Below are 24,821 nucleotides of genomic sequence, written 5' to 3' on the forward strand. Positions count from 1 at the left end.
AGAGCCTGCTCAGTTGCCAGCTCCCGCAAGCAACCCAGGCTCGACCGCAGCTACTGGCCCCGCTCTCCCCAAGACAAAGCGAAAGGTGTTTGTTGTGGGAGACTCCATCCTGCGGGGCACTGAAGGGGGCAATCTGCTGCCCCGACCCCTTAGCCCGGGAAGTCTGCTGCTTCCTGGGGGCCCGCATCCGAGACATTGCAGAGAGGATCCCGCAGCTCCTCCGGCCTACAGACCACTACCCCATGCTCCTTATTCATGTGGGCACCAACGACACGGCTCGGAGCACCCCCAGCCAGGTCATGAGGTGCTACAGGGAGTTGGGAGCGGGGCTTAGGGGTCTGGGAGCTCAGGTGGTGTTTTCATCGATCCTCCCAGTCTCAGGCTATGGGCTGAGGAGGGAGAGGAGGATCAACTCAGTGAACCAAAGACTGCGGAGCTGGTGTCATCGGGAAGGCTTTGGCTTCCATGACCACAGCCCGCTCTTTGGAGAGAGAGGCAGCGAGCTGCTGGGAAGAGATGGCCTCCACCTCTCTCCCCTGGGAAGGAGGCTCTTCTCAGCCAGGCTGGCTGACCTGCTCCACCGGGCTTTAAACTAAGCCCGCTGGGGGATGGGGGGACTACTGCCACTGCTGGCCCACTGAGCGACCCTTGCAAAGCCAGCGGACCAAGGCACTTAAGGGAGCCCACCCCTGCTCCAGCCCTGGCACAATCTGTGGGCAAGGCAAGAGCCCCTAAGGGCACACTTGCCTGCCTGTACACTAATGCCAGGAGCCTGGGTAACAAGCAGGAGGAGCTCATCCTCCTGCTCAGTGCAAAGAATTATGACGTCATTGGGATAACGGAGACCTGGTGGGACTCCACCCATGACTGGACCACGGGTATAGAGGGCTTTACCCTGTACAGGAGGGATCGTGTTGACAAAAGGGGCGGGGGTGTAGCTCTCTATGTGAAGGGAAGCTACATGTCCCTGCAAGCTGATGTTGGCGACCGGCATGGACAGCTAGAGACCCTCTGGGTAAAAATTCATGGGAAAAACGGCACAGGGGACACAACGGTGGGAGTCTACTACAGACCTCCCACTCAAAGTCCTGAGTTTGACCAGGAGTTCGCCCGGGAACTTACTGAGGCCGCTTGCTCCAGGACCTTGGTTGTCATGGGTGACTTCAATTACCCGGACATCTCGTGGGAAGATCACTCAGCAAAATCCGAGCGGTCGCAAAGCTTTCTCTCATGCGTGGATGACCTCTACCTGACTCAAGAAGTCTATGGGCCAACGAGAGGCAAAGTGCTGCTCGACCTGGTACTGGCTACGGGGGACGACCTAATCGGCGACCTAGTGATCGATGGGAAGCTGGGTGACAGTGACCACGAGTCACCTTCACCATCCGCCGTAAAGCTGGCAAGTCAGTCAGCAACACAGAAGTCCTTGACTTCAGAAAAGCCGACTTTGACAAGCTCAAGAGGCTTGTCGGTCAGACCCTCAGGGACCATGACCCCAGGGAGATGGGAGTTCAAGAAGAGTGGTTGCTTCTCAAGGAATCGATCCTCAATGCACAAGCTAAATCTATTCCAACACGGAGGAAAGGCAGCAAGAAGGTACAGCAGCCCTCCTGGCTCTCTAGGGACCTAGCGGACCTCCTGTGGCTAAAAAGGAAAGCCTACAAAGGATGGAGGATGGGATTCACCTCCAAGGAGGATTATTCTGCACTGGTCCGGTCCTGCAGGAACCAAACCAGGAAAGCCAAGGCTGCAACTGAACTCCAACTAGCTTCAAGCATCAAGGACAACAAAAAGTCCTTTTTCAGATATGTGGGGAGCCGGAGGAAAAGCAAGGGCAATGTTGGACCCCTGCTAAACCAGATGGGGCAACTGACAACTGACGCCCAGGAAAAAGCCAACCTATTAAATAGGTACTTTGCGTCAGTCTTTCATCAGTCCCATGGGACGCCCATGCCTGCTATGGGACAGGGAGATCCGTGTGATGGGGATCCCCTACCCTCCATAAATGCTGACCTCGTGAAGGAACGCCTTTAGAAGCTGGATACCTTCAAGTCAGCCGGCCCTGACAGTCTTCACCCCAGGGTACTCAAGGAACTGGCAAGCTTCATAGCCCAGCCCCTGGCACGGATCTTTGAAAACTCCTGGTGCTCTGGTGTAGTGCCCGAAGACTGGAAGAAGGCCAATGTGGTGCTGATCTTCAAGAAAGGGAGGAGAGTGGATCCGGCTAACTACAGGCCCATTAGCCTGACTTCTATCCTGGGGAAGATCTTAGAAAAGTTTATTAAGGAGGCCATCCTTGATGGACTGGCCCAGGCTAACATTCTAAGGGATAGCCAGCACGGGTTTGTTGCGGGTAGATCTTGTTTGACCAATCTCATTTCCTTCTATGACCTGGACAAGGGTGAAGAGGTTGATGTCATATATCTTGACTTCAAAAAAGCTTTTGATCTGGTATCCCATGATCACCTCTTGGCCAAACTGTCCAGTTGTGGCCTCGGCTCCACCACGATCTGCTGGCTGGGAAATTGGCTTCGTGGTCGGACCCAGAGGGTTGTGATTGATGGCAGTCACTCATCGTGGTGCCCTGTGACCAGTGGGGTCCCTCAAGGCTCTGTCCTGGGACCCATACAGTTCAACATCTTCATTAACAATGTGGACACTGGAGTCAGGAGTGGCCAAATTCGCCGATGACACCAAACTTTGGGGCAAAGCATCCACGCCAGAGGACAGGCGGGTGATCCAGGCTGACCTGGACAAGCTCAGCAAATGGGCAGACGAGAACCTCATGGTGTTTAACACTGAAAAATGCAAGGTTCTCCACCTTGGGAGGAAAAACCTGCAGCACCCTTATAGGCTCGGCAGTGCTACGTTGGTTAGCACTATGGAAGAAAGAGACTTGGGGGTCATCATTGACCACAAGATGAACATGAGCCTCCAATGCGATGCTGCGGCTAGTAAAGCAACCAAAACGCTGGCTTGCATCCATAGATGCTTCTCGAGCAAATCCCGGGACGTCATTCTCCCCTTGTACTCGGCCTTGGTGAGGCCACAGCTGGAGTACTGCATCCAGTTTTGGGCTCCACAATTCAAAAAGGATGTGGAGAAGCTTGAGAGAGTCCAGAGGACAGCCACACGCATGATCAGAGGTCAGGAAAACAGATCTTACGATGACAGGCTGAGAGCCATGGGACTCTTTAGGCTGGAAAAGCGTAGGCTCAGGGGTGATCTGATGGCCACCTATAAATTTATCAAGGGTGACCACCAGGATCTGGGGGAACGTTTGTTCACTAGAGCGCCCCAAGGGATGGCGAGGTCAAACGGTCACAAACTCCTGCAAGACCGTTTCAGGCTGGACATAAGGAAGAATTTCTTTACTGTCCGAGCCCCCAAGGTCTGGAACAGTCTGCCAGCGGAGGTGGTTCAAGCACCTACATTGAACACCTTCAAGAGTAAATTGGATGCTTATCTTGCTGGGATCCTATGAACCCAGCTGACTTCCTGCCCTTCGGGTTGGGGGCTGGACTCGATGATCTCCTGAGGTCCCTTCCAGCCCTAATGTCTATGAAATCTATACTTAGTATGCATATCATTATGATAATGGCGCAATGCCTTTAATGTAAAACAGAAATGGGTAGAGAGGAAACATGTTTCTCTCACATCTATATCTCTACTAATCATGGGAATTTCTTTTACTGCAGGGTCACATTGTCCATAACTGGAAGGTAAGGTGGTTTGTTCTGCTGCAGGACAAGCTGCTATATTATAAAATTGAAGGAGGCAGGAAGGAACCATCTCCAAAGGGCAGGATCCTCTTGGACGGTTGCACTATCACTTGCCCGTGCCTGGAGTATGAAACCAGACCGGTATGTCTCGAAAAAATAGATGACATCCTTTTCTTTTCCTTTAGTTTCTCCCCAGTCTTCCTGTTCTTGACTTTCTTAATCCCTGTGTCCCTCGTCACCCTATATACTCTCTAAAACTGGGCCTAGTCTGGATACCAAGTGACCTTTCAGCGGTGTGGGACAAGTCAGGATCAGATGTTGTACTGCGTTTCCTCATACTGTCTCTGATTTCTACTCTTGTTGGCAAAGTCATTCTCCAAACACACTAGTTTAGCTATGGAACTATGCATTTAGAAACAAATCTGCATATGGGAGAAGTGGGCATGGATGAAAATGCCTCAGTTCATTCCACTAAAGAGAACAAGGGAAACTTTCAACAGCAGTCAATTCATGTTAGAAAACAAATAAAGGAAGCAGATTAAGCTGGCTGCTAGCCCACATATGTAGGGCAGGGCAGGGAATGGAATACAGAAGGTGCAATTCCTGAAGAAAATTAAGGAAACTATACCTTCTTCCTCTTTCTCACCCCCTCTGTGTTTTACTTTGCTGTTCTTGGAGCGTCTCTGTCTCCCTCCAAACAAAATAAGTTGGTTTAATGCTTATGTATGATACTTAGCCTGAACTGTATGCCAATAAATCCCTCCTTGGAATGATTGTAGTAATGGTTTTTGGCTCTTACCAGGTTAGGCTGGATTGGAGGTTCCTAAGATCCTTGCATTCTCCAGTGTTTGGCTGGTCTGCTCACTCAAATACAGCAGCTCTATGCCACAGACATTTCTTGGAGCTAAGCAAAAATCTCCAAAACAGATTTCCAAAGATCCCTTCAGAGTTGATCTGGGGCTGGTCTCCCTCTGGCCAAGGACTGACCAGGATTCTGTGTAAAATCCAGCAAGCCGCCTTATTTGACTCAGGTGGCACTAAGGACAGTGGAGCATTCCTAGCTGATTATAAATGCTATTACTGTTTCTCTGCCCCTAGCTGGTAATTAAACTGAAGACAAAAACCAACACAGAATATTTCCTAGAATCTTGCTCCAGGGAAGAACGGGACTCTTGGGCTTTGGACATTACAGGAGCCATTCATGCTGGACACCCAGTGCAGGTTCAACATCTTCACAGAATGAAGAACTCCTTCAAACTACCCTCAAACATCAGTCTTAAGTAAGTCTGCAGTTTCCTACCCTGTAATACTTCATACAGCCACAGAGCTACATAGTCTACATGGGTACCATGGAACCCAGATCATTTCTATCTCACTTAATTTGACAACCCAGTGTGAACTAAGCATGAGATCCTCAGCTTTTTGCTGCAGATTTGAATTCAAAGAACCCAATTTCTTCACTCAGCCAGAGCTCACCAGCAGTCCTGTGCGACTGGAGAAGGGGTGCCCTTTGAAATAAAAGCCACGGGAAACAACTGAAGGCCCTCAACTGCACAGGGTTTACTGCAGCTCTGTGTGCCCTTGGTTACTTCACAAGCCCTCATCTTTGCAGGGGGCAGAAACTAACCCTGCTAAGAATTCTGTTTCTGTTGTATCACCCAATGCTAAAAGGGCCCAGGTAATCTCCTCCCAATATACCACTGCCATTTTGGTCCTGGATTGCTATTCAATCCAGTTGTGATCTGCAGCCTCCCTTCCCCCCTCCCCACCCCCTTGTATCTTATGGCTGACCTGAGAACTTTCTAAGTCAAGTCCTAGCATCGCTAGTGATATATGTAAACCTAGAATGTGTCATGTTGGACTGAGTGTCAAAACGTGGTCTTTATTGATTTGCATTCACTAATTAGGCAGGTGGCTGGTAAGATTTACAGAGCTATTACCTTTCTTTTGGGAGAATGACCAGAATCCATGTCACGGCTGTATAGAGGCCCGGAGTTCTAGGGACTATTTATATGGTTGCGAAAGACTTCAAGAGGTCATTTAGTCTAGGCTGCTAGTTGGAATGAAAAGAAAAATAACTCTGAATATATTTGGGGCCACAAAATAAATAGCTCCAACCATAAATGTCTCACTCTTAGAATACCTTGAAATAGAAGGTCTCCAAGAGTCATCAAGCCCATTGCTCTGTGCCATGGGACTTCAGATGGGACACTTAATGCATTTTTCCCTATGCTATGCTTTGAAAGAAATTTTAGCATGGTGTCTAGTCTATTCCCCCATACTGGAGCAGGAAGTAGTTATCTATTCTTGAAATATTTCCCCTCCCTCTGAGGCAGTAAGGCATGCGGCCAATGCGCATCTGTCCATGTAACACTATTCTCCTCTGCTCTTTTACAGCCATATCGTGGACAAAATGCATGACAACAGTTGTGGAATTAAAATGACCCCCAATGTGGAACAAGGCAACACATACAAGGAGACCTTCACCGGTATGCAAAGCCCAGATAGCCATTCTTCCAGTATCTGAGACTTTATATTGCAGAGAAAAGGAATCCACTGGAGAGCCCTTAGTTAGGGACAGATGCCTGCACAAGAGAATTTACTGGCCCATCTGAGCCCTGATTGCTTTGTCCGCTCTCTAGAAAGATGTAAGTCAATATAGGTTCCTGCATCCTTGGTCAATCCTGTATATCAGCAGGATTTAGTTTCTGGGGCCTCCATGAAGAGGTCCAGTTTTGGGATCCTAATATTTATTAGATTATCATGCTAAAACATAACCATCTGGTAGCAAATGCCACTAGCAACCTCAGGCCTGCATGTAAGCTACATGGTTCACATTGCCCTAACACTGCCACTGTTGCAAGGCTCAGCATTGACATGTCTTTGCTATGGTGTTAAAGCTAGAATTTGTCAGGGGAGAGGGGCCAACAGGGATAGTGATCAGTCTGTCAGTCACTGTGATAGGTGTTTGAAAGCTGCCTTTCTGCTGGTAGGTTCTGCAGTGGTGGACTGGCTGATCTCCAACAATTTTTCTGCTTCTCGACTTGAGGCAGTCACACTTGCTTCCATGCTGATGGAAGAAAACTTCATCAGGCCTATTGGAGCCCGAAGCACTGAGGCCATGCGCAGTGGCAATCTAGCCGAGCAGTTCCTGGATGACTCCACAGCACTGTACCTGTTTGTAAGTGGTGTGACTTCTAGCAGTGGTATCTCCCCATGTCTTGTGACATGCTTACTTTGGGGAGTGGTAAAGAGCATGTGGGGAGATCATTTGTATGTGTTAAATGGCAAAATATATATAGAAGGTGAAAATGGATATGAAGAACAACGTAAAGATTGAGAAGCTTTGGGATTTCTAATAGTACCAATGCTTTTATTTTAATCGGAAAAGAATAACTATTTGGGTAGGGAAATGCCTACCAGTTGAAAAATAAAGGATTTGAATGGGGACTCCTGTTGCAAGCTTAGAGAGTCTGTGCTTGAACTAATGGAAGATAGAAGGAGGCTTGGCTAAAAATTAAGACCATTGTGGTATACATTTTGTGGGCTGTTGGCTGCTGTTTGTAATTGTATAGCTGATGAGATGTGCAACAGCAATACAGAATTAGATAAATATATCTGGAAACAATGTAACATGTTAACAACCGCCCTGTGCAAGATGAGAAAATCCATGCAAAAGTATTCTGTATGTTATTTTACTAGTATTCACTGGAATTAAAATTTTTAAAAGTTTTCCAGCTATCACATTTTTTTCCCATTTGCAGGCTGAAAGCTATAAGAAAAAGACCAATTCTAAGGAAGAACTGCACCTCAGCATCCTGGAATTAAGTGGCACAATTGTAAAACAAGGATATTTAGTAAAACAGGTAAATGCAACTTTTGATTATCTTATTAAGAATCAAGACTCTGAGGCTACATTCAGGGTAAATATGAATATTAAGAGCAAGGACAAGTGAGGTAGCTGCAGAATTATACCTTGTGTTAATACTGCAAAATAGAGAGCAAGGGTGGAAATGGGAAAGAAGTATCTTTGTTTATAGAATATGTAAGAAAACTGTTGAACTCACTGCTGCACAATTCCATCTTGAGTAATTATCTGTGCCTCCATGGGGCATCGTGCTAAAACGTAACCATAAGGCAGCAGGGGCCACTGACCACCTCAGAGCTGCATGCAAATTGCATGTTTTGCACTGCCCTAACATTGCCACTGTTACCTACTCTTCTTCCTCATATACTTCTTGTAATCTGTTTTGTGGTGCTGTGTCATTGTCACAGAGCTAACTGCATTTCAGTGCTGAGTGAATTAATTTATACAGAAATAAATTGTATTCCTGAAAACAGTTGCATGTATACGTATAGTTGCTTGTGTGTTAAGTCCTATTGACTTCATTGGTAGAATTACATTTGGGTAACTGTTTGCAGGCTCGTATTCTTTGTTTGTGAAAGTTAGACTCTGACACTTGCCAAGAACAAACTGGTTTTTTAATCCTCGTGTTTCACACTGTAAATTAATCACCTGCACAAGGTGATGTCCGGTAATGGGCTTAATGGGGTAGGGAATCTCATTAAACCTATTGCCTGACAGTTGTTACAAGAGTGAGAGGTCTGTAAAAGAAGGGGTAGACAGAAACACAAGGTTTGGAATCCCTTTTGTCAGCTGAGCAAATAAATGTGTTCTGTCCTTTGCAGCCCTCTAAAATGGACAACTTTTACCTAAATCCTCCGTAACTCCTTTCCTGCAGCAGGATCCTTTTTCCTCATAAAGCCCCTTGCCTGCCAGTTGCTGGCAAACCTACCCCTGCTTCCAAAGGGGCAGCAGTTCTTTATATTCTGGCATAGAGCAAAGCTAGGTTCTGTGCCATTTCTTTTTCTTTCTAGCCTCATCATCATGTTCTGCTGCCTCCTGCTGGTTGCTAATCTCAGAGAAGAGTGAGAAATGACTAGTGGGTGGAGACGGAGTACATTAAGCAGAACTGGGAGCAGTTAGTTTCATAGTTAGTTTCATAGTTTTCTAGGGTCGGAAGGGACCTGAGCAGATCATCTAGTCTGCCCCCCTGCCATGGCAGGAAAGAGTACTGGGGTCAAATGACCCCAGCAAGATGTTCATCTAACCTCCTCTTAAACACCCCCAGGGTAGAAGCCTGCACCACTTCTCTTGGAAGTTGGTTCCAGGCCCTAGCCGCCCTGACTGTGAAGTAGCGCCTCCTGATAGCTAACCTAAACCTACCCTCTGCCAGCTTGTGACCGTTATTCCTGGTCACTCCTGGCGGTGCTCGGGGGAACAGTGACTCCCCCAATGCCTGCTGATCCCCCCTGACTAGTTTGTAACAGGCCACATTACTTCCTACATGTTGAGACTTTGGGAAGGGGTTTTACTTGTCCCTGTTCCCTAGTGGCTCAAAATCCTCCTTTGAAGTTGTATACTACCTCAGGGACATAATCATTCCAGAAGTTAGTTGGTGCTTCATTATCAGCCGTTTAACCTAACGTTTGACCTCTGTAAATGCCCGTGGATTGGAACGGGGTCAGTGAAATATCAGATGTTTCTAAAATGATGCTGGAATAGTTTTATCCTGATGAAGAGAGGAAAATCCTATGCCTAGTCACATGGCTGTAAAAGCCTAAGACGGGGGAAGGCAATCGGGACTCGCAGTAAAGATTATATCTTTTATTAGACCAACAAGATTTTTGCAAAAAAAAATTCTTTAATTGCAAGCTTTCAGGCACAAACACCCATCATCAGGCATTGGAGAAAAGATTATAAAAGTTCTCCTGGGTAGAAATGAAAGTTCATATTTCATAGGATTTCACAGAGGAGTCAACAGATAGAAAACTCCTCGGGGCAGTTATTAGCTGGTATGGAGACTGTTGCCTGCTGTGAGGCTCTGAAATATGAAAATAAAATATGAACTTTCATTTATACCCAGGAAAACCTTTACAATCTTTTCTCCAATGCCTGATGATGGGGGTTTGTGCCTGAAAGCTTGCAATTAAAGACTCTTTTTTGGAAAAATCTTGTTGGTCTAATAAGATATTATATCTACTATGAGTCTTGATTGCCTTTTCCTTCTAGACCAATACAGCTACAACCTAGATAGCCAAGTACAGGGGAGTCTGTTCAGCTTGCTGTGTCTGCTGGGAAGGAAGTCCCAGTCTGGGTTTAGCAAAGGGGCAAATTTCAGGTTTGACCTCTACCCTTGCCCTGTTAGCACTACTGTGTCCACTCTTGCCTGAAATGCAAAGCTTGTGCTCTTCAAGTGAAGTGACATAAACTAATGGAAGTGCTTTCCAGGAGTATGTTTAAGGACTTCCAGGACCTTTTAGTGAAAATGAGAATGTTAATTCTAGTTACATTTCTTCATTTCTCAGGGCCACAAAAGGAAAAACTGGAAGGTAAGGCGCTTTGTTCTGAGGGCTGAGCCTGCTTTCCTGCACTACTATGACCCCACCAAGGTAAGTGAGCAGTGGGATGGCAGCAGGAGAGGACCCAAAGGGGGGGGGTGCAGTGGCATGGCTGCACCCCCTTTTTGAATTGCATTGTACTATAGAGGCCTCTGGGGACTTTTTAAAGTCCCTCTAACGCAGGGGGTCAGCAACGTTTTTGGGCCAAGTGCCAAAAACACCCACAACCTCAACTTTTAAGATGTTGGTGTGCCAGGGACAGATGTTGGTGGGGGAGACACAAGGGGCCCCTGAGGCGCACATGCCAGGCAAAAGGCTTTGGAATGCCACACTGTGCACCCATGCTGGGGGTTGCCCACCCCCAGCGTAACACATGTGAAGATCCTCCCTCCCTTCCCCTTCCTGATCAAAAGCCCACCCCTTCTCTGCCCTTTCCCTTTCCCTTGGCCCTCTTCTACCTGACTTTCCTTGCTGTTACGGGGTAGGGAAGCACCAAAGCCATTCCTGTTCCCGGTGCGGGGGCCAGACCTAGCTGGAAACATGAGGGATCTCCTACCCTGCACCTGATTATAGGCAGGGTGGAGGGAACTACTCTCCTGCCACACTGTTGCTACTGTCCCCTCCCCAGCTGAGCCCAGCTCCAGCTCAGTCCAGCTGGCTCTGGAGCTTCCCCACCCCCAAGCAGTGGAGAAAGCCACAGGAGTTGGAGAGGAAGGAGCTGACCCTCTGAACAGGAAGGGGAAAGGAGTGGGGGTGGATTTTCACCTGCAATGGGGATTTTAAAAAGTCTGCCCATGCTGGTGTGGGTGAAGCAAGCTGGGAGCAGGGAGTTCAGCCATCCCTGCAGTGCAGGTTGCTGTTCCCATACCCCTCTTTGGGAAATCCTGGATCCACCCATGGATGGTGGTGGCCTGGGGGATCTAGATCTAATTACACACATCTTTCAAACCAGCAATTGTTAGATAATCATTTACTTACAAAGGTAATAAGATTTCCCTCCACACCTTTTTTCCAAGATCATAAACTCTTTTGATTTTCACCACTCATTCCCCAAGGCCTGGACCCCTCTGGGGGACCTGTATCTAGTGTGATTCCCCTTGGGGCTGTGCAAAGCGTCAGGTGCTGATTTTGATTCAGAGGAGATTCGGCCTGATTTTTTTCAGTTTTGAATCGAATCAGGGGACCAATAAAAAGGTCCAAATTGATTTTGAAGCTCTCTGAATCTTTGAGCCAGACTTGGAGCTGGTAAGTATTAGGGGCTGGGGGAAGGGAGGGGACACCTGCCCACTCCCCTAGCCCACCCCCCATGGCTGCCCCACCCGCCCCAGCTCCTGGTGGTTTAAAAAAAAAAGCCCCCACTCACTGGGTGCTGCCGGGTGGGGGGGGCTATCCCTGCTGCCCCCACTGGCCCATGCTGCATGGGGGGGCTCTGCCATGAGCCCTCCAACCCCCCCACCCCCATGCTCCCCCAACCCTCCATGGCTGCCTTGGCTTCCTTTAAGAAGAAAAACTGTGAAAAAACCTCAGGACTCGCCAGTTCTTGTGGCCTTGGGGCTTCAGGGGGGCTCATAAAAAAGCCCCCTATTTGGCACAAGGCAACAGGGGGCAGCAGGGATTGCCCCCCCTGCAGGGCAGGAACTGGTGAGCCTGAGGTTTTGGGGTTTTTTCCTCCTTAAAGCCCCAGAGCTGGGGCGGGTGAGGCAGCCATGGGGGGCCTGGGAAAGTGGGCAGAGGTTGCGGGGCTCATGTGGAGCCCCCCATGCAACATGAGGCAGCGGGGGGTAATGGGGATCACCCATTCAATTACAATTTTTTTTTTATTTGATCTGAAACATTTCCCTCCAGTGCTATCAACTCAAATGCTGGAGTGTTGGAATAATGAAAAGGAACCTGGACTTGAGGCTGATTTTAAGGTTTATTGTTCAAGCTGAGAAAACATTGATGAACAAATAGGATCAACAGGGAAAACTATATTGAAATGTTTGGGGTTTTTTTATGTTAGCTGTTAGTAAAACAGTGAATAGGTTTCAAATATCATTGTTATCCTGTGTCTGTTTAAGCGACTACCTCTGGTATCCATACTAAGGAAAACCCCTGTGGTTGAGAGGGGCAAGGTAGAATTACATCTGAATAAATGTGCCTGGCAGTTTTCTTATGAAATGGGTGGTCTTGCCTTAATTCACAGTATTCAGCATGGTCTCGTGTCTTCACATCTACAAAATAACAGACCTGCCTCAGGGAACACTTCAGTTCTACCACCTTCTAAATAAGCCCAACTCTTCTTTCTCTCTCCAGGAAGAAAACAGGCCAGTTGGTGGATTTTCTCTCCGTGGCTCCCTTGTCTCAGCCCTGGAGGACAATGGCGTCCCAACGGGTATGCATGAACTTGTATTTACAAACTTGCACTAAAATTGTAGAATCTGTTTTCATTCACACGTTCCATTACTTGGTGCAAACAGACCAGCCTGGGACTCAAATGCCAAGCAGGGGAAGCAGCAGAGCACTGAAGGTGACACATCTGTCTCCTGCCACTGGACTTGTGTCTAAGAACATTTTAGGGCTACTTTTTGTATAAACCACAAGTTTCCATTTGCTTATTTTGGGCTTTTCAGTCAGTTCTGAATGACTAATGGTAATAGAGTAGGGCGCTGGTTGAGATTCCAGATGCAGCAGTAAAGGGGGGAATTCTTTGTTGCTGGGTAATGCTGATACCACTATCTAGAGGCATTTCTTGTCCTCTGTGCTCTTTTTTTTCCAATTTGCTTCAGCTGCTTCCTCTCCTACACCTTCCAAGGTCCCAATCTAGTGGACTTAAATATAACAGTGAAAAAAGCCACTTATGGAGAATCAATCTATTTAACTTAACAGCATTGTCTGGGACCCCAGCTGTGCGATTCAACACTTCTTCTGTCAAAATCATTTATCATATGAAAGTAAACTAGCACACAATGCATGTAGAACAGAGCTAAATGTGGATCTTGAATGGGAAGCATTCTTCCTAGTGTGAAATACTCAAGAAGGGCGATTCCTCTTCCTTCCTAACTAAAAAACTACCCAATAAGAGAGATCCTAAAAATGAAAGCTGTGATGGGCTGTGGAGGAAGGAACTATAATCCCATGAAAATGGGACTTGAAGATGGGCAGGAGCTCTAATCTAATCTGTCGTGGTGTTTTCACCATATCTGTCCTCAATGAAAATATTTAGCATGCAGATAGCACTTTACAGCATGTAACGTTAACTAGTTAGTCCTACCCTTGCCAGGTTGGTCTGTTTTGTTTTATTTTTACTATCCCCATTTTACAGGCAGAGGGTGGGTCTACATGAGATTGTTAGGTTGCTGTAGTGATGAGCTAGGGTGACGTAGCATGAGCAGGCACCAACTGTGCTGCCGTTGCTGCCCAGTAGCAATGAGCTACTGTGCAGTAGCTTGTTGCTACTGTGCAGTAGGGTTGAAAACAACCCAGGCCCCACTGGGACTGTGCAGTACCTGCTGGGACTGCACAGTCATTTAGTACTTTCTAAAGCAAGTACTCAGTGACTGCAATATCAACTGCTCAGTCAGGGTACGTGTAGATGTGCCCAATGAGACTGAGTCACAGAGGGATTAAATGACTGATCCAAAGTCTCACAGCAAAATTTCACAGAAAGATCTACTAGCTTTTAGTTAGTACACTTAAATTCCTCCCTCAATAAGAATTCACACCTGCTGCAAACCGGTTCTCCATGTACTCTCCACTAACATATTGCTTGCTTTCTGTGCAGGAGTGAAAGGGAATGTGCAAGGCAACCTCTTCAAAATAATCACCAAGAATGACATTCATTACTACATCAAAGCCAGTTCCAAAGCAGAGCGAGCACAGTGGATCGAGGCCATCAAGCGGCTGACATGAACCAAGTGGACTCTCCACACAATATAGAGAATGGGTGAATGAGTTGCATTCAACAGTAAATTTGCTGCTGTCTTCACCTGGGAGCATTATTCAATCTTGGATGGCTTCTTATTGTTTATTATTTGTATGACTATAACATCTTGGAGACCCAGGCTTGAAGCAGGTGCTGGGTACTATACAGACCGAACAAGACTGTCCCTGCCTGACAGAGCTTACAATCTAAGTTAAGGGGAAGAAATGACAGGTGGATATGAACAGATATGAGCATATGAAGAGACAATATTATGAGATGAAAGAATGAATCCTTTCATCTAAATATTCATCCTGTATCTGGCAGATCTATATAGTGCTCCACCTCAAAGCAGAAAAAGCCTTATTGGTTTTCCTTTGCTATGAAACTTGTAAATTGCAGTAGTTGGTGCTTACTGTGCTGAACGACAAAAGCAAGGCCTGTGGGTTGGCCAGAGCCAACACAAGCTCTGGGCTCCAAGGCCACCTCCCTTAAGATAACATTAAGTAGTCTTATTCTGGGTGCACTTTGATCAACATACTGGAATAAACTAAAGGTTCAGTTATCAATCTGTACCAGTATTCAGTTTCTTACTAGGCTGGAAAAGATCCAACGTTCCTTTAATCCAGGGATGGGCACAATATGGCCTGTGGGCTAGATCTGGCCCACCAAGGGATTCTATCCAGCCCGTGGTGGGTCCCTTAGCCCCACCCAATTTGGGCATGGTGGCCAGCCTAAGCCTTTGTGCATACAGCTGGTCTCACCACCCCCAGACACAGTGGGGCAGGGGCAAGGGTGGCACAGCACCCAGACATGGCTTCCTGGCAATTCCCATGATGGTGGCTCACTTTGCCCAGCTTCCACTGCCAATATCTCTGCTGCCACTGGATGCAGCCCCACTGCCTGGGCACCTCAGGCCCATCCCCCCCTCCCACACCCACTGATGGCATCACTGGACAGAACAGGCAGGCAGACAGGAAGGGTCTCCATGGAGACCTGCCCAAGACCCTCACAAGTGAGGTGTGCTTGACCAGGCGGATAGGATGGGATGGGGCAGCGAGTGTGCGGGGAGTGGCATATGGGATGGGCAGGTAGGGCCAGGATCATGAGGTGGTGGCAGCACAGGGCTGGGGCCCGAGGCAGAGCTGTGACCCACTTCCTGACTGTGGCTCCACCCCAGGCCCCAGCCCCTTGCTGTCACCCCTCTGTGATCCTGACTTCGCTTGCCATCCTGCTCCTGGATGCTGGTCCCCATCCCCCTAGTACTCCATCCTATCTGCCCAGCTGAGTGTACAATGCCCATGGGAGTCCCAAACTGGTCTTCATGGAGACACTGCCCACTTACTCTGTCCATCGCCCCTGGCAGTGGGTGTGTGGTACACAGCAACCTCCACACTGCGACAGGCTGGGTCAGCACCCTGCCAGGTCACAACAGCTTACCAAGCTCCTTAAGTGGCCTTCCAGCCCAAATAATTGCCCACCCCTGCTCTAATCCAATATACAGACTCCAGATAGGATAGAAAATCCCATAGCATCACATGACCATATTGATTGTCATACCCAGTTGGAATAATAGTCCATTTCCATTGATATCAATATCCTTAACAGTGGCCAGTTTTTTGTATTTTAGAAGAAAGAGGGGAGAACTTCAAAACAAATTTGTGATAAGGCAGGGCTTTTCCTCCTGGTTTTCACTCTAAATCAGTTTCTGTGCAGCACCATTAAGATTGATAACTCTAATAATATTGTACTAGTTAATGTTGTTTCCACTTAAAACCAATAAACTTTATTTTTCTATTAAACTTGAAACTTGAAACTCTTGTTTCATTAAATCTAGGAAAAGCTTAGTTTTCTTGAGACAGCCTTTTCCTTTCATATGATCTTTCCAAAAGTCAGATTGGGGTGTGTGGGGAAAATAACAGTACTTCACTTAAACTACATGTTCAAACTGAAACCTCACCCATAGTTTCTCAACATTGTTGTTATGGAATAATCTCCTATGCACAATTCACAGGACCCTTCACATGAAGGAAAGAAGGGAGACTGGCATATTGATGTATGGGGAAAATCCTCAAATGAAAATAAGAGGGATCTTTTGGACTACTCCCTCAGAGCATGCTAGTACCCTTTTTTCATACTGATAATATGTCATTGCTTACAGAGTGAGAATGCGTGATTTATGTGAATGATTTAAAAAATACCCAGATAATCCATATATTCATTTAGAATATCCCTCTGGGTTTCTGAGCACCAGTAGACATATCCTCTACAGAGCATCCAAAAAAAGATCTATGACCTTCTGTTTTATATCTGTCCTCCAACAACAGACAGGAAGTTGATGGCAATACGAGAAACAGAACCTATGATTCTTAAATCCCATTCCAGTACTTTATGCAACAGATCATGCTTCTCTGAATAGCACTCTTTGTCTACCCACTTAACATATGTACTGAGGAAAATATCCTCCCTTCATACAGGGGATTTCACCTCCTTCCTATATTATAAGCACTTCTTATTGGACTAATTAACTTTATATAGATGCAATTTAGTTCACAGGAGGGGATAGGGAGAGCCAGATGTTTTTGGTTTTTAATGTTAATCAGCATGCCTAGAGGAATTGGGAAAAGATGACGGGGGGGGGAAGCAGCATCAGGGGGAGAACCCAGGGCATAGGCCATTGTCAGCAGCAACTTGATATGCTGAAGTAGGCCTGCTGCATATGTGATGGGGCTAGTGGAGTTACTCCAGATTTGCACCGTGATAACTGAGTTCAGCATCTATCCCATTGTCAGAAAAAGGGCGATTCACAAGAAAAATAAGTCAGAGGCATGTCAACTGAAAGTCTCTGGGAGGGATTATAGTTCTTTCATAGTTCACAAAGCACAAAATCCATTGCGATTATAATGCATATATGTATAATCATTATAGCTACATTTTAAAAGCTTTGCAAAACATACAGATGCAAATAGTCATCACAACATTAAAGTGGTACAAATATTAATTTAACAAAATAGCTAAAGGGATTTGCAAGTAAGTAGCCATTTTCAGCTGCGTATAAGAACAGAGGACATACAGAACAGAACAAAACAGGTAATAGGTTTAGCTACAGGCAATACTGCAGATGGCCAGTTCAGCCAAGGCTTCTAAACTTGCAGTTACAGAGGATTTGGATTCACAGGGGCAGCCCCAGAAGAAACAGAAATGCTTGTGGAGCACTTACTACTTCATGGTGTGACAGTGAAGTGTGGTGATGACTTGAGCTCCCTTGAGTATTAGGGTCGCTCTCCCTCTAACATGAATCTAGTTCATGTATTTCAGATTCCCTCACTTATGTTGCAGAAAATCACCATCCTCTGTACCTTAAGCCCAACCACAATCACACTCTCCAGTTTTAGACACATGGTTAATGCCCACCTCTACCCTCAGGGTACTGAACCGCTCCAGCTGATAACAGTTTAGAGCTGATGAGGGTAGGGAAGGCTGCGTACTGAATCATAAGCCTTTCAGTTTGAGAGGTCAAGTGAATGGCTTTGCACTGGGGCCTCAAATTTGTTTGAACCAGCCTTGCCACTGCAGCTCTACAGTTTCTATGAGAAAAAGCAAAGTTCTGAATTTGTGAACAAAACTAAACAAAACCAAATCAAAGTCCACTTTTTAGATCTCAAGAAATATTCGGAAGAGAAGGGAGATCACTTTTCTATCCAACCAGAAGTGCGTCTGTCTTAATCTCCTTATAAGATTGGGGTCTTTCTTTTAAGCCACCTTGGTAAGTATAACATCCCCTGAGATGTGTAAAGATGTTATCATGCTCAGGGTCTGAATGCGGTGAGTGAAATCACAGAATTGCCGCCCATCAATCAAGACCCGCATCTGCTGGTGCTCACACAAGAGTTCCATCTGCAAAGAAACAATGGCAAAGTGGACATTAGAAGTCAGTGTCACAGATTTAGCAGCCTAGAATACAGAGTCACAAATACTCTGGGAAGTGCTGTGCAAAGTCTGTCTAGAAAGGGTGGGCAAAATGCGGCCCAGGGGCCGGATGTGGCCTGCCAGGCCATTCTGTCTGGCCTACAGGGCCCCTAAAAAATGAATATTTATCTGCCCTGGGCTGCCTATCATGCGGCCCTCAATGGCTTCCCAAAAATCAATAAGCGGCCCTCTGCCCAAAATAATTGCCCACCCCTGGTCTAGAACCTCAGTTTCCCTCCTGCAAAGAACGCATTTTACTTCTGCTGGAAAGCCTTCATGTGGTCTTTTGTTTTACAAGTTCTCAGCAAACTGGAGAATTGAGTTGCACAAAAAATTATTTCTTTTTAGTCAACAGGTGTTGGGAGAAGCTTGCATTGCTGCTGTTCCCCTTCCTGTACACTCAAATGGCAGATAAAGGAAAACTGGTATAACTAGAACCATCAATCTGGTAACCTTTGATAATGATAAAATGTGCTGTGATATACTTAGTGAATCCCTCTATCTAGTTTCTCCTCACCACACCTAAAAAGATTACCTTAAATGTGTCCCCTGATGTGAATGGGAAGTAGGGAATATTCTTCTCCTCTCTTCCCCATTTCCCAGCAGTCCGTGCATTCCGAGTGATAGACTTATCACTAAAATTGACTGCAAACAACAGCCCAACATCCTTGCTTATATCCACAGGGTCAGAGAGCAGAGTCACTGCAAAGCTGAAGGAACCAAGTAAATGGTCAAGGAATAGGATTTCAGGAAACAGTTGGCATGACAGATGTCTATAAGGAGATACTGTAATCCACCATTATCATTCAGTGTGGACTAGGGCCATGGGTTAATGACCTGGCAGTTGTAACACTCAAAAACAATCTCTGTGTTTGGATTTTGGAATAAGTGAAGAAGAGCCAACTAGCCATAAAGAATCCATTTCAAGTTTTGGCTTTGGAAGTGCTCAGCCAATCTTATGCAGACCTCATGCCAGTGTGGTCACATTCAGCAAGGCTGGTTACATAGGACATGATGACACTGTAGTTATAGCCAATTACACTGTAGTTATAGCCAATGTATTGACAATAACAATGTAGTTATAGCCAATGTATTTTAAAAGACTTTAATGTGTGATCACAGCTTATTTTTCTCCTTTGTTTTCTTTGAAAAAGGAAAAGAAGAATTGAACCCGATACTGTCCAAGAAAGAAAAAGGCTAGATATGCACACCAGATGGTGTATACCACACAGATAAGCAGAAAGTATTTGATATATCACTTCCCCACATTTCAGGGAAATCGGGCTGTGAATTCTCGTCCTAGCTTCAGTCTTGCTGTACGAAGGGAGAGATTAGATTAGCCCATAAATTAAATCAGTACAGCTTTCCTTCCCCCGCATCCCACCCCAAAAGGGTAGACTCTCCAGGAATCTCTTGTACTTATGACCAGCTACAGAAGGCAGCTACTTCTGTACATGACACAACCAACTAAACAGCAGCTCCCTCACCTACCTCTTGGGCCTGGAACTTATGGCCCCGATGATAGTAATTTTCATGGCTGGTTTCAGTCCTCCTTTAATTTCCCCAACATATTGCTCCACCTAGTGAAAAAATCCCAATGATATTATCAGTCCATCTATATTTACAGGATGCATGTGGTGGTGATGTCTAAGATAAGTTACAGAGCCATGTAACAAGCTGCATTTATTATCACCCTGAGTTCTCTCACATGCTTTCTGTCCAATAATCTGTTTATCCATTTAAACATTTACTATTTACACACACATACACACACAGGCTTCCTAATTCAAGCCATTTAATCTTTATTATATCAAGCAGCTTCCTGATCTGTTTCAGGGGCTTGTGATGATTAACAGAGGCAATGGTTAATGCAGAGGTATAGAACAAGGATTTCCATCAGAAATGAACAGGATGAATGTTCTGTGAATTAGTGCTTATAAACTGTTTTAAAAATGTAAAATGCTATAAACAAGCACTATGTAATTGTATCAATTCATTGTGTTTACAGGAGTTTGAATCTCCCCATGAGGTGGTGTTCTAAATATGTGGGGTGTTATTGACAGTTCACTTCATTATGTGCATTATTTTCCTATTTATGTGAAGAATTAAGGCTGATTTTAGAGGCAAAAGGGTAACTCCTCCTGGCCTTATTCTGCCAAAAGACCAAAAGCTGTGCCCAAGTGAGGTATTGCAAGGTTTAGTCCAGGAGTTCGCAACCCCCAGTCTGCAGGCCAAATCAGGCCCCCCACTCTGAGTCATATGGCCTGCAGGGTTCCCCACAGGTCTGAACTTCTGGTGGTGAGGGAGTGGTGGCACTGCTCCCCTGCTGCCACGTTTCCGGACTTGCGGGATGGATAGTATGGCCCTGCATGCTAAATTGGGTGCATGGGGTGGTGCAGGTCCTGATCCCAGGGAGTGGGGCCAGGAGGAGGTGGCATAGGGCTCCAGGTCCCAATTCCAGAGCGCAGGGGTGGTGTAGGGCTTGGATCCACGTGTGCAAGTAGGGAGGGAGGAGCATGGGACCCAATCCTGGCATGGCAGCCCAATCTGGCCCATGAAACATTCCCAAACCCCTCATCTGGCCCACAGTGGAAAAAAGTCGGGCGCCACTAGCTCAGCCCAAGAAGGAAGAAATTAAAAGAACAAAGTGGGTTGGTCAATAAATGTATGTGACAAACACCTTTGAGTAGCACAGGTCAAAGCCCATTAAACATTCCATCAGCGTGGCAGTTTGCATAGTCTTTTGTTCTAATAAAGCAATTTCCATTCAGGAGTAAGTATTTCACATTGTGTTTTGGGTTATTTTATAGACCTAATTGGAAAATCTGACCAGTATTAGATCCATTGCAAGATTAGACCTGAAAAAGGACTAAATCCGGAAGTCCTAAAACATCTGTTCCTTTTCAGGAGGAGTTCCAGAGCTGAGGAATGACTAAAGAAAATGGCGTCCCACATGTTTTGATGAAATGAGCATAGCACATTGATGTGACTTACAGGAGGTTGCTCTTGGCTGACCTCAGGGGTTGTGACAGTGTATAAGGGAGAGGGCTGTCCCTTAGATATGTAGGGCCCAGAACTGTTATTGTGTATTAACATGTAACACAGAGGTATAACAGAGCAGCTCTGAACTGACTGCTGCACTGCCAGCAGTAGTGCAGCCAGTCGCCAGCAATTATTTGGCAGCGGTTATTCCTCACTGCCTCCCCACCAACTAAGGCAGTGCACTGCCCTGATTCCCCGCCCCCCAGTTACAGTACTGCCTGACTTCAGACTTATATGGTAACCACCTCTCTAAGACTACCCAAGTAATGCCCGAGCCTGCACACTTTCCAAAAGCACTTTAAGACCTTCCCATTTGGGCATGGATTTAGGAAGCAAGGCTAAAATAGGATGTTGGGGGGGAGGTTTTTTACATTTTAGTTTAATATTCCACCTGCTTTTATAAATTGGCTTGTTCTTCTTTTGTTTTCTTGTTTTATAAGTTTTTTTTCTCTTACAGTAAGCTGCCCTGAGCCTCTGTTGGGAAGGGTGACATATATCAAATATATTAAAAAAATGCAAATATGAGATAAAAATGATATCTATCTCCCTGGGCCTCATGTGGGAGTGTTCCAAGGCTTTTCCTAGGGGCTACTTTGGCTTTCAATCCCCTTGGGAGACAATTCCAGGTGTACTTTTTGGTATTTGGATTACTGTTTCCCTTTCCTGTTAAACAGATATAATTGGACTGTGCGTTTTTTGTCTAATTTTATTTTAAACCAACAAAAATAAAACTTCTACATTAAAAATGTACAGCTGTAATAATAATACGCAGTTGTTCACTGTAGGAGGCTGAGACCTCAAGAGTATAATTCAGACTGTCTAGCAGAGGAAGAGTACCTACCTAATGTGAGATTTATTAAACTGCGAAGTAGCAACAGTAGTGGCAAAGTAGCAGAGAGTTTAATGTAGGGCACAAACCAGCACTGACCTTCATCACTGCATAGGTATGTTTTGATTCCATCAACCTTCTTGCTTTTTTATGTTATAAGCAGCACAACTAAACAATGCTTAATACTCTGAATGGGGCTGAAGAGATTAATCAGTGCTGGAAAGTCCCTACACCCTGAGAACAGTTGTTCATTTGCATGGTATCATATAGAGAATTAATTTGTGTGCACTCTGGTTTCCATGTGATTATAACATTCATCCCTCATGCCCTGAATTGTCAGAGGTCTGATCCTTCATGAGCCATTTTTTGGCTGAGCAGGGCCTGAAGGCACTCTTGGAATCTGCTCATAGATCCAGCGGGAGGTAGCAGCAGTAGCTCTGGAAGGGTCTTAATTTGGTCACAGGAGGGCTCAGGAACCTCTGGCAATTTTGTCTTTTTCATGCACTTACATATGCAACAAACATATTTCTAGCAACAACAAAATTTCCAGTAAATTATTTTACTTACTTTTGTGCACCTGTCATTTTCTGTCATGGCTTCTGTCTTTACAGTTTTTTCTTTGCACAGCACCCTAGGAACTATGTTTACTTTTCTTTTTGCATGTGTTTAAGAAAAAAAAGCTAGTGAAAGTCCCAGAAAAAGGGAGGATGTAGTAAGGGGCATTATCTCTGTCAAACACTAGATAGAACCACCCGCTCAAAGAGCTGAGTCACAACAGCTTACTTCTCCTCTTCCAGTGATCGGCAAAAGGAAATAGAGAAATTGGAAGGGACTGGAGCGCTGAAAAGTTTGGAAACAGATAGATATAATAATCAGTTCTAGTCTTCAGCTAGAGTGCTCAGCCATCACCCTGCAGTTAACCGGAGTGTGGTCATATGCTTCTGTGGTGAATTGCACTGACTTTAGTAAAGTCATGCAAGAACATGCAAGAGCTCAGTACAGTATTAACAGTGGTTGTGAGTGAAAATCATATGACTGCTTAATGGCTTCTGTATTGGTGGTCCCAATCCAGTTTCTCTTAGGACATTTTGGCAGTTCCTATGTTAATTCTAATAAATGGCAGTTCCTATGTTAATTCTTCTCTCTCCGATTCCTATTAATCTCTCTCCACTCCACAGGTGTTAACCACCCTCTAAATCTTGACGTTTTCAAACTATGCTATTCTCTTCCATGCCACTGTTCTGCAGACTGTTTTCAGCTCTAGCGACAAACAGGTGTGGTCATATTAATACATGTGCAGAAAAGTGAAGTAGTGGAGGCACTGTTAAGACACTCCAGGAGGCTACATTTCGTTTAATTAATCTGAATAAGAGATGCACGTCTAACTATAATGACCACAGGAGGACTAAAGATACAATATCTTTTGACTTTTTTTTTTTTTTTGCCTAGTTGGTTGGGTTTTTTAAAACTTTATATATACTGTAGCTCAAGGGTGCTCAGCCTCTGGCCTGCCAGCCAAATCCAGCCTGCGGAGCCACAACACAGCTGGCTGGGCTCCCCCAAGAGTTGGAATCTGGGCAGCAGCCTCGCTACCCATTGCCTGCACAGTGGCATCCCCGCTGCCCTCCACGCATCCAGACTGGGCCAAACTGCTCCTTCCACCCACCCATTTGGATCAGGGTTGCTTCACCCTCCCCCCGGCCCTTCAGATCCAGACAGGGACCAAGATTGGGACCCGGCTGCCCCCTCATCCAAAGTGGGGGTGCTCTGCCGTGCCCCCGCATGGGGTGGATCAGGGTTGGGCTTCTTGGCCTTAGTTCCAATCTACGTGATCTTTAAGAGTGGCTCACTGGGCCAGTGGATGGGATCCAGCCTGCCTGAGGGATGGACCTGGCACAGTCCATCCCCCATCTGCCAGCCACCCTCCACCCTGGGCACTTCTCCTGGCAATGCCTGCCCTGGCAACAGCTGTGCCCGGTTCTGCTTCAGTCTGCAGCTGCCTGGGGGCAAAGGGGGTGGTCCTCCTTTCTCTTTAGCTGCAGGAGCATGTGTACTGGGACGCTCCGCACCCAGCCCTGGATCCGCACGGCCCCATGGGGCAGGTGTCCAGAGGACCGCCAGACCAGCCTGCAACCCCAGCGGCTCCCCGGGGCTCGGCCGGCAGGGGGCGCTGCTCCGCTTGGTAGTCCGGGTTCTACAAAACAAGGGCGGGGCTTCAACGCCCTCAAGAAAGATGGCGTCTCATTTGCATCTCCCAGCTGTCGGGCAAACAGGCGCTCCTCCTTGTGGGGGTTTCGGTGATTGGGGCGGTCACGTGATCGGTGTTGCAAGATGGCGCTAGTGCCGGGCGGAGTGTCCGTGGCGCGGACCGTTCCATAGCCCCGGGTGCGGAGGGGGAGCTGGGCCATGCCATCGCTGACGGGCATGCCCCGCCAGGTGCGTGCGTGCGTGTGGGGCGGGCAGCACCCGGGCTTGGGCCGGTGCGTGGGCCCTGGGGCGCCCCCAGCCCCAGGCAGGATCGTCCCTGTGTCAGGGGGTTGTTACTGCACCTGGGTGTTGGCTGCAGGCAGGGCAGGGGCGCCTGTGGAACCAGAGCCTGTGAGTCCGTCGTCTCTGCTCGGGGTGGCACCCATCCTGTATTGGGCGTCAGGAAGGGAATTTACCCCAGTGTCAGACCAGTCTGGATGGGTAGCCCTCTAGCCTAGGTAGATGGCCCTCTGCCCTGCCCCAGGGATCTCCACCATCTATCGGTGAGGTTTCACTGGAGGTGCAGCTGTCTGTGGTGGTTCCTCTGCTCTACCTCACAAGTTTCAGGTGCCAGGTCTGTGTTGTCAGGCAGTCTGGTGTAGAGCTTAAATCAGTGATCACTAACCTTTTTATAGTGAAGAACACTTTTTGTGGGGTAAGGGGCAACCCAGGATCTGCCTTGCCCCCCACCCCATGTGCCCCTGGATCG

The 24,821-nt window shown here is 46.6% G+C and overlaps 3 protein-coding genes across 7 annotated transcripts in view; 2 read left to right on the plus strand and 1 right to left on the minus strand.

The window, feature by feature from the left end:
• PLEK2 (pleckstrin 2) overlaps positions 1–15,827 on the plus strand; it is a 30,774-nt gene extending 14,947 nt beyond the window's left edge. The window contains exons 2-9 of the mRNA XM_090033186.1: positions 3,699–3,863; positions 4,821–5,002; positions 6,120–6,211; positions 6,716–6,903; positions 7,487–7,588; positions 10,092–10,175; positions 12,420–12,498; positions 13,888–15,827. Coding sequence (XP_089889312.1) covers positions 3,699–3,863; positions 4,821–5,002; positions 6,120–6,211; positions 6,716–6,903; positions 7,487–7,588; positions 10,092–10,175; positions 12,420–12,498; positions 13,888–14,015 — 1,020 coding nt within the window. The 3' untranslated portion in view covers positions 14,016–15,827. The remainder of the gene's footprint in view (positions 1–3,698; positions 3,864–4,820; positions 5,003–6,119; positions 6,212–6,715; positions 6,904–7,486; positions 7,589–10,091; positions 10,176–12,419; positions 12,499–13,887) is intronic.
• A 1,054-nt stretch (positions 15,828–16,881) lies between these two features.
• LOC149871762 (galectin-related protein A-like) lies at positions 16,882–23,210 on the minus strand. The gene is made up of 4 exons (XM_090034959.1): positions 22,433–23,210; positions 19,486–19,574; positions 18,530–18,704; positions 16,882–17,922 (listed from the first exon to the last, which is right to left on the minus strand). The coding sequence occupies exons 1-4, from the start codon at positions 22,457–22,459 to the stop codon at positions 17,779–17,781; spliced, it is 435 nt and encodes a 144-aa protein (XP_089891085.1). The 5' UTR covers positions 22,460–23,210; the 3' UTR covers positions 16,882–17,778.
• A 953-nt stretch (positions 23,211–24,163) lies between these two features.
• Positions 24,164–24,821, plus strand: part of ZFYVE26 (zinc finger FYVE-type containing 26) — a 73,511-nt gene continuing 72,853 nt past the window's right edge. For 4 of the 5 annotated variants that reach the window (XM_090033188.1, XM_090033192.1, XM_090033191.1 and 1 more), the window contains exon 1: positions 24,164–24,301. The gene's annotated coding sequence lies outside the window, so the exon portion shown is untranslated. The remainder of the gene's footprint in view (positions 24,302–24,821) is intronic. The other variant, XM_090033189.1, reaches the window with a different exon arrangement.

This window comes from Crocodylus siamensis, chromosome 2, assembly GCF_052110815.1.
Source record: "Crocodylus siamensis isolate JL-2025a chromosome 2, ASM5211081v1, whole genome shotgun sequence".
NCBI classification, from domain to species: Eukaryota; Metazoa; Chordata; order Crocodylia; family Crocodylidae; genus Crocodylus; species Crocodylus siamensis.

Coding starts and splice junctions, on each gene's coding strand:
- LOC149871762 (XM_090034959.1), bottom strand. CDS start 22,459: ATGACAGAAAATGACAGGTGCACAAAA. Junction 19,575..22,432: donor AAAATGACAGGTGCACAAAA/GTAAGTAAAATA, acceptor TTTTTTCACTAG/GTGGAGCAATATGTTGGGGA. Junction 17,923..18,529: donor CATCAGGGGACACATTTAAG/GTAATCTTTTTA, acceptor GTTTCTTTGCAG/ATGGAACTCTTGTGTGAGCA.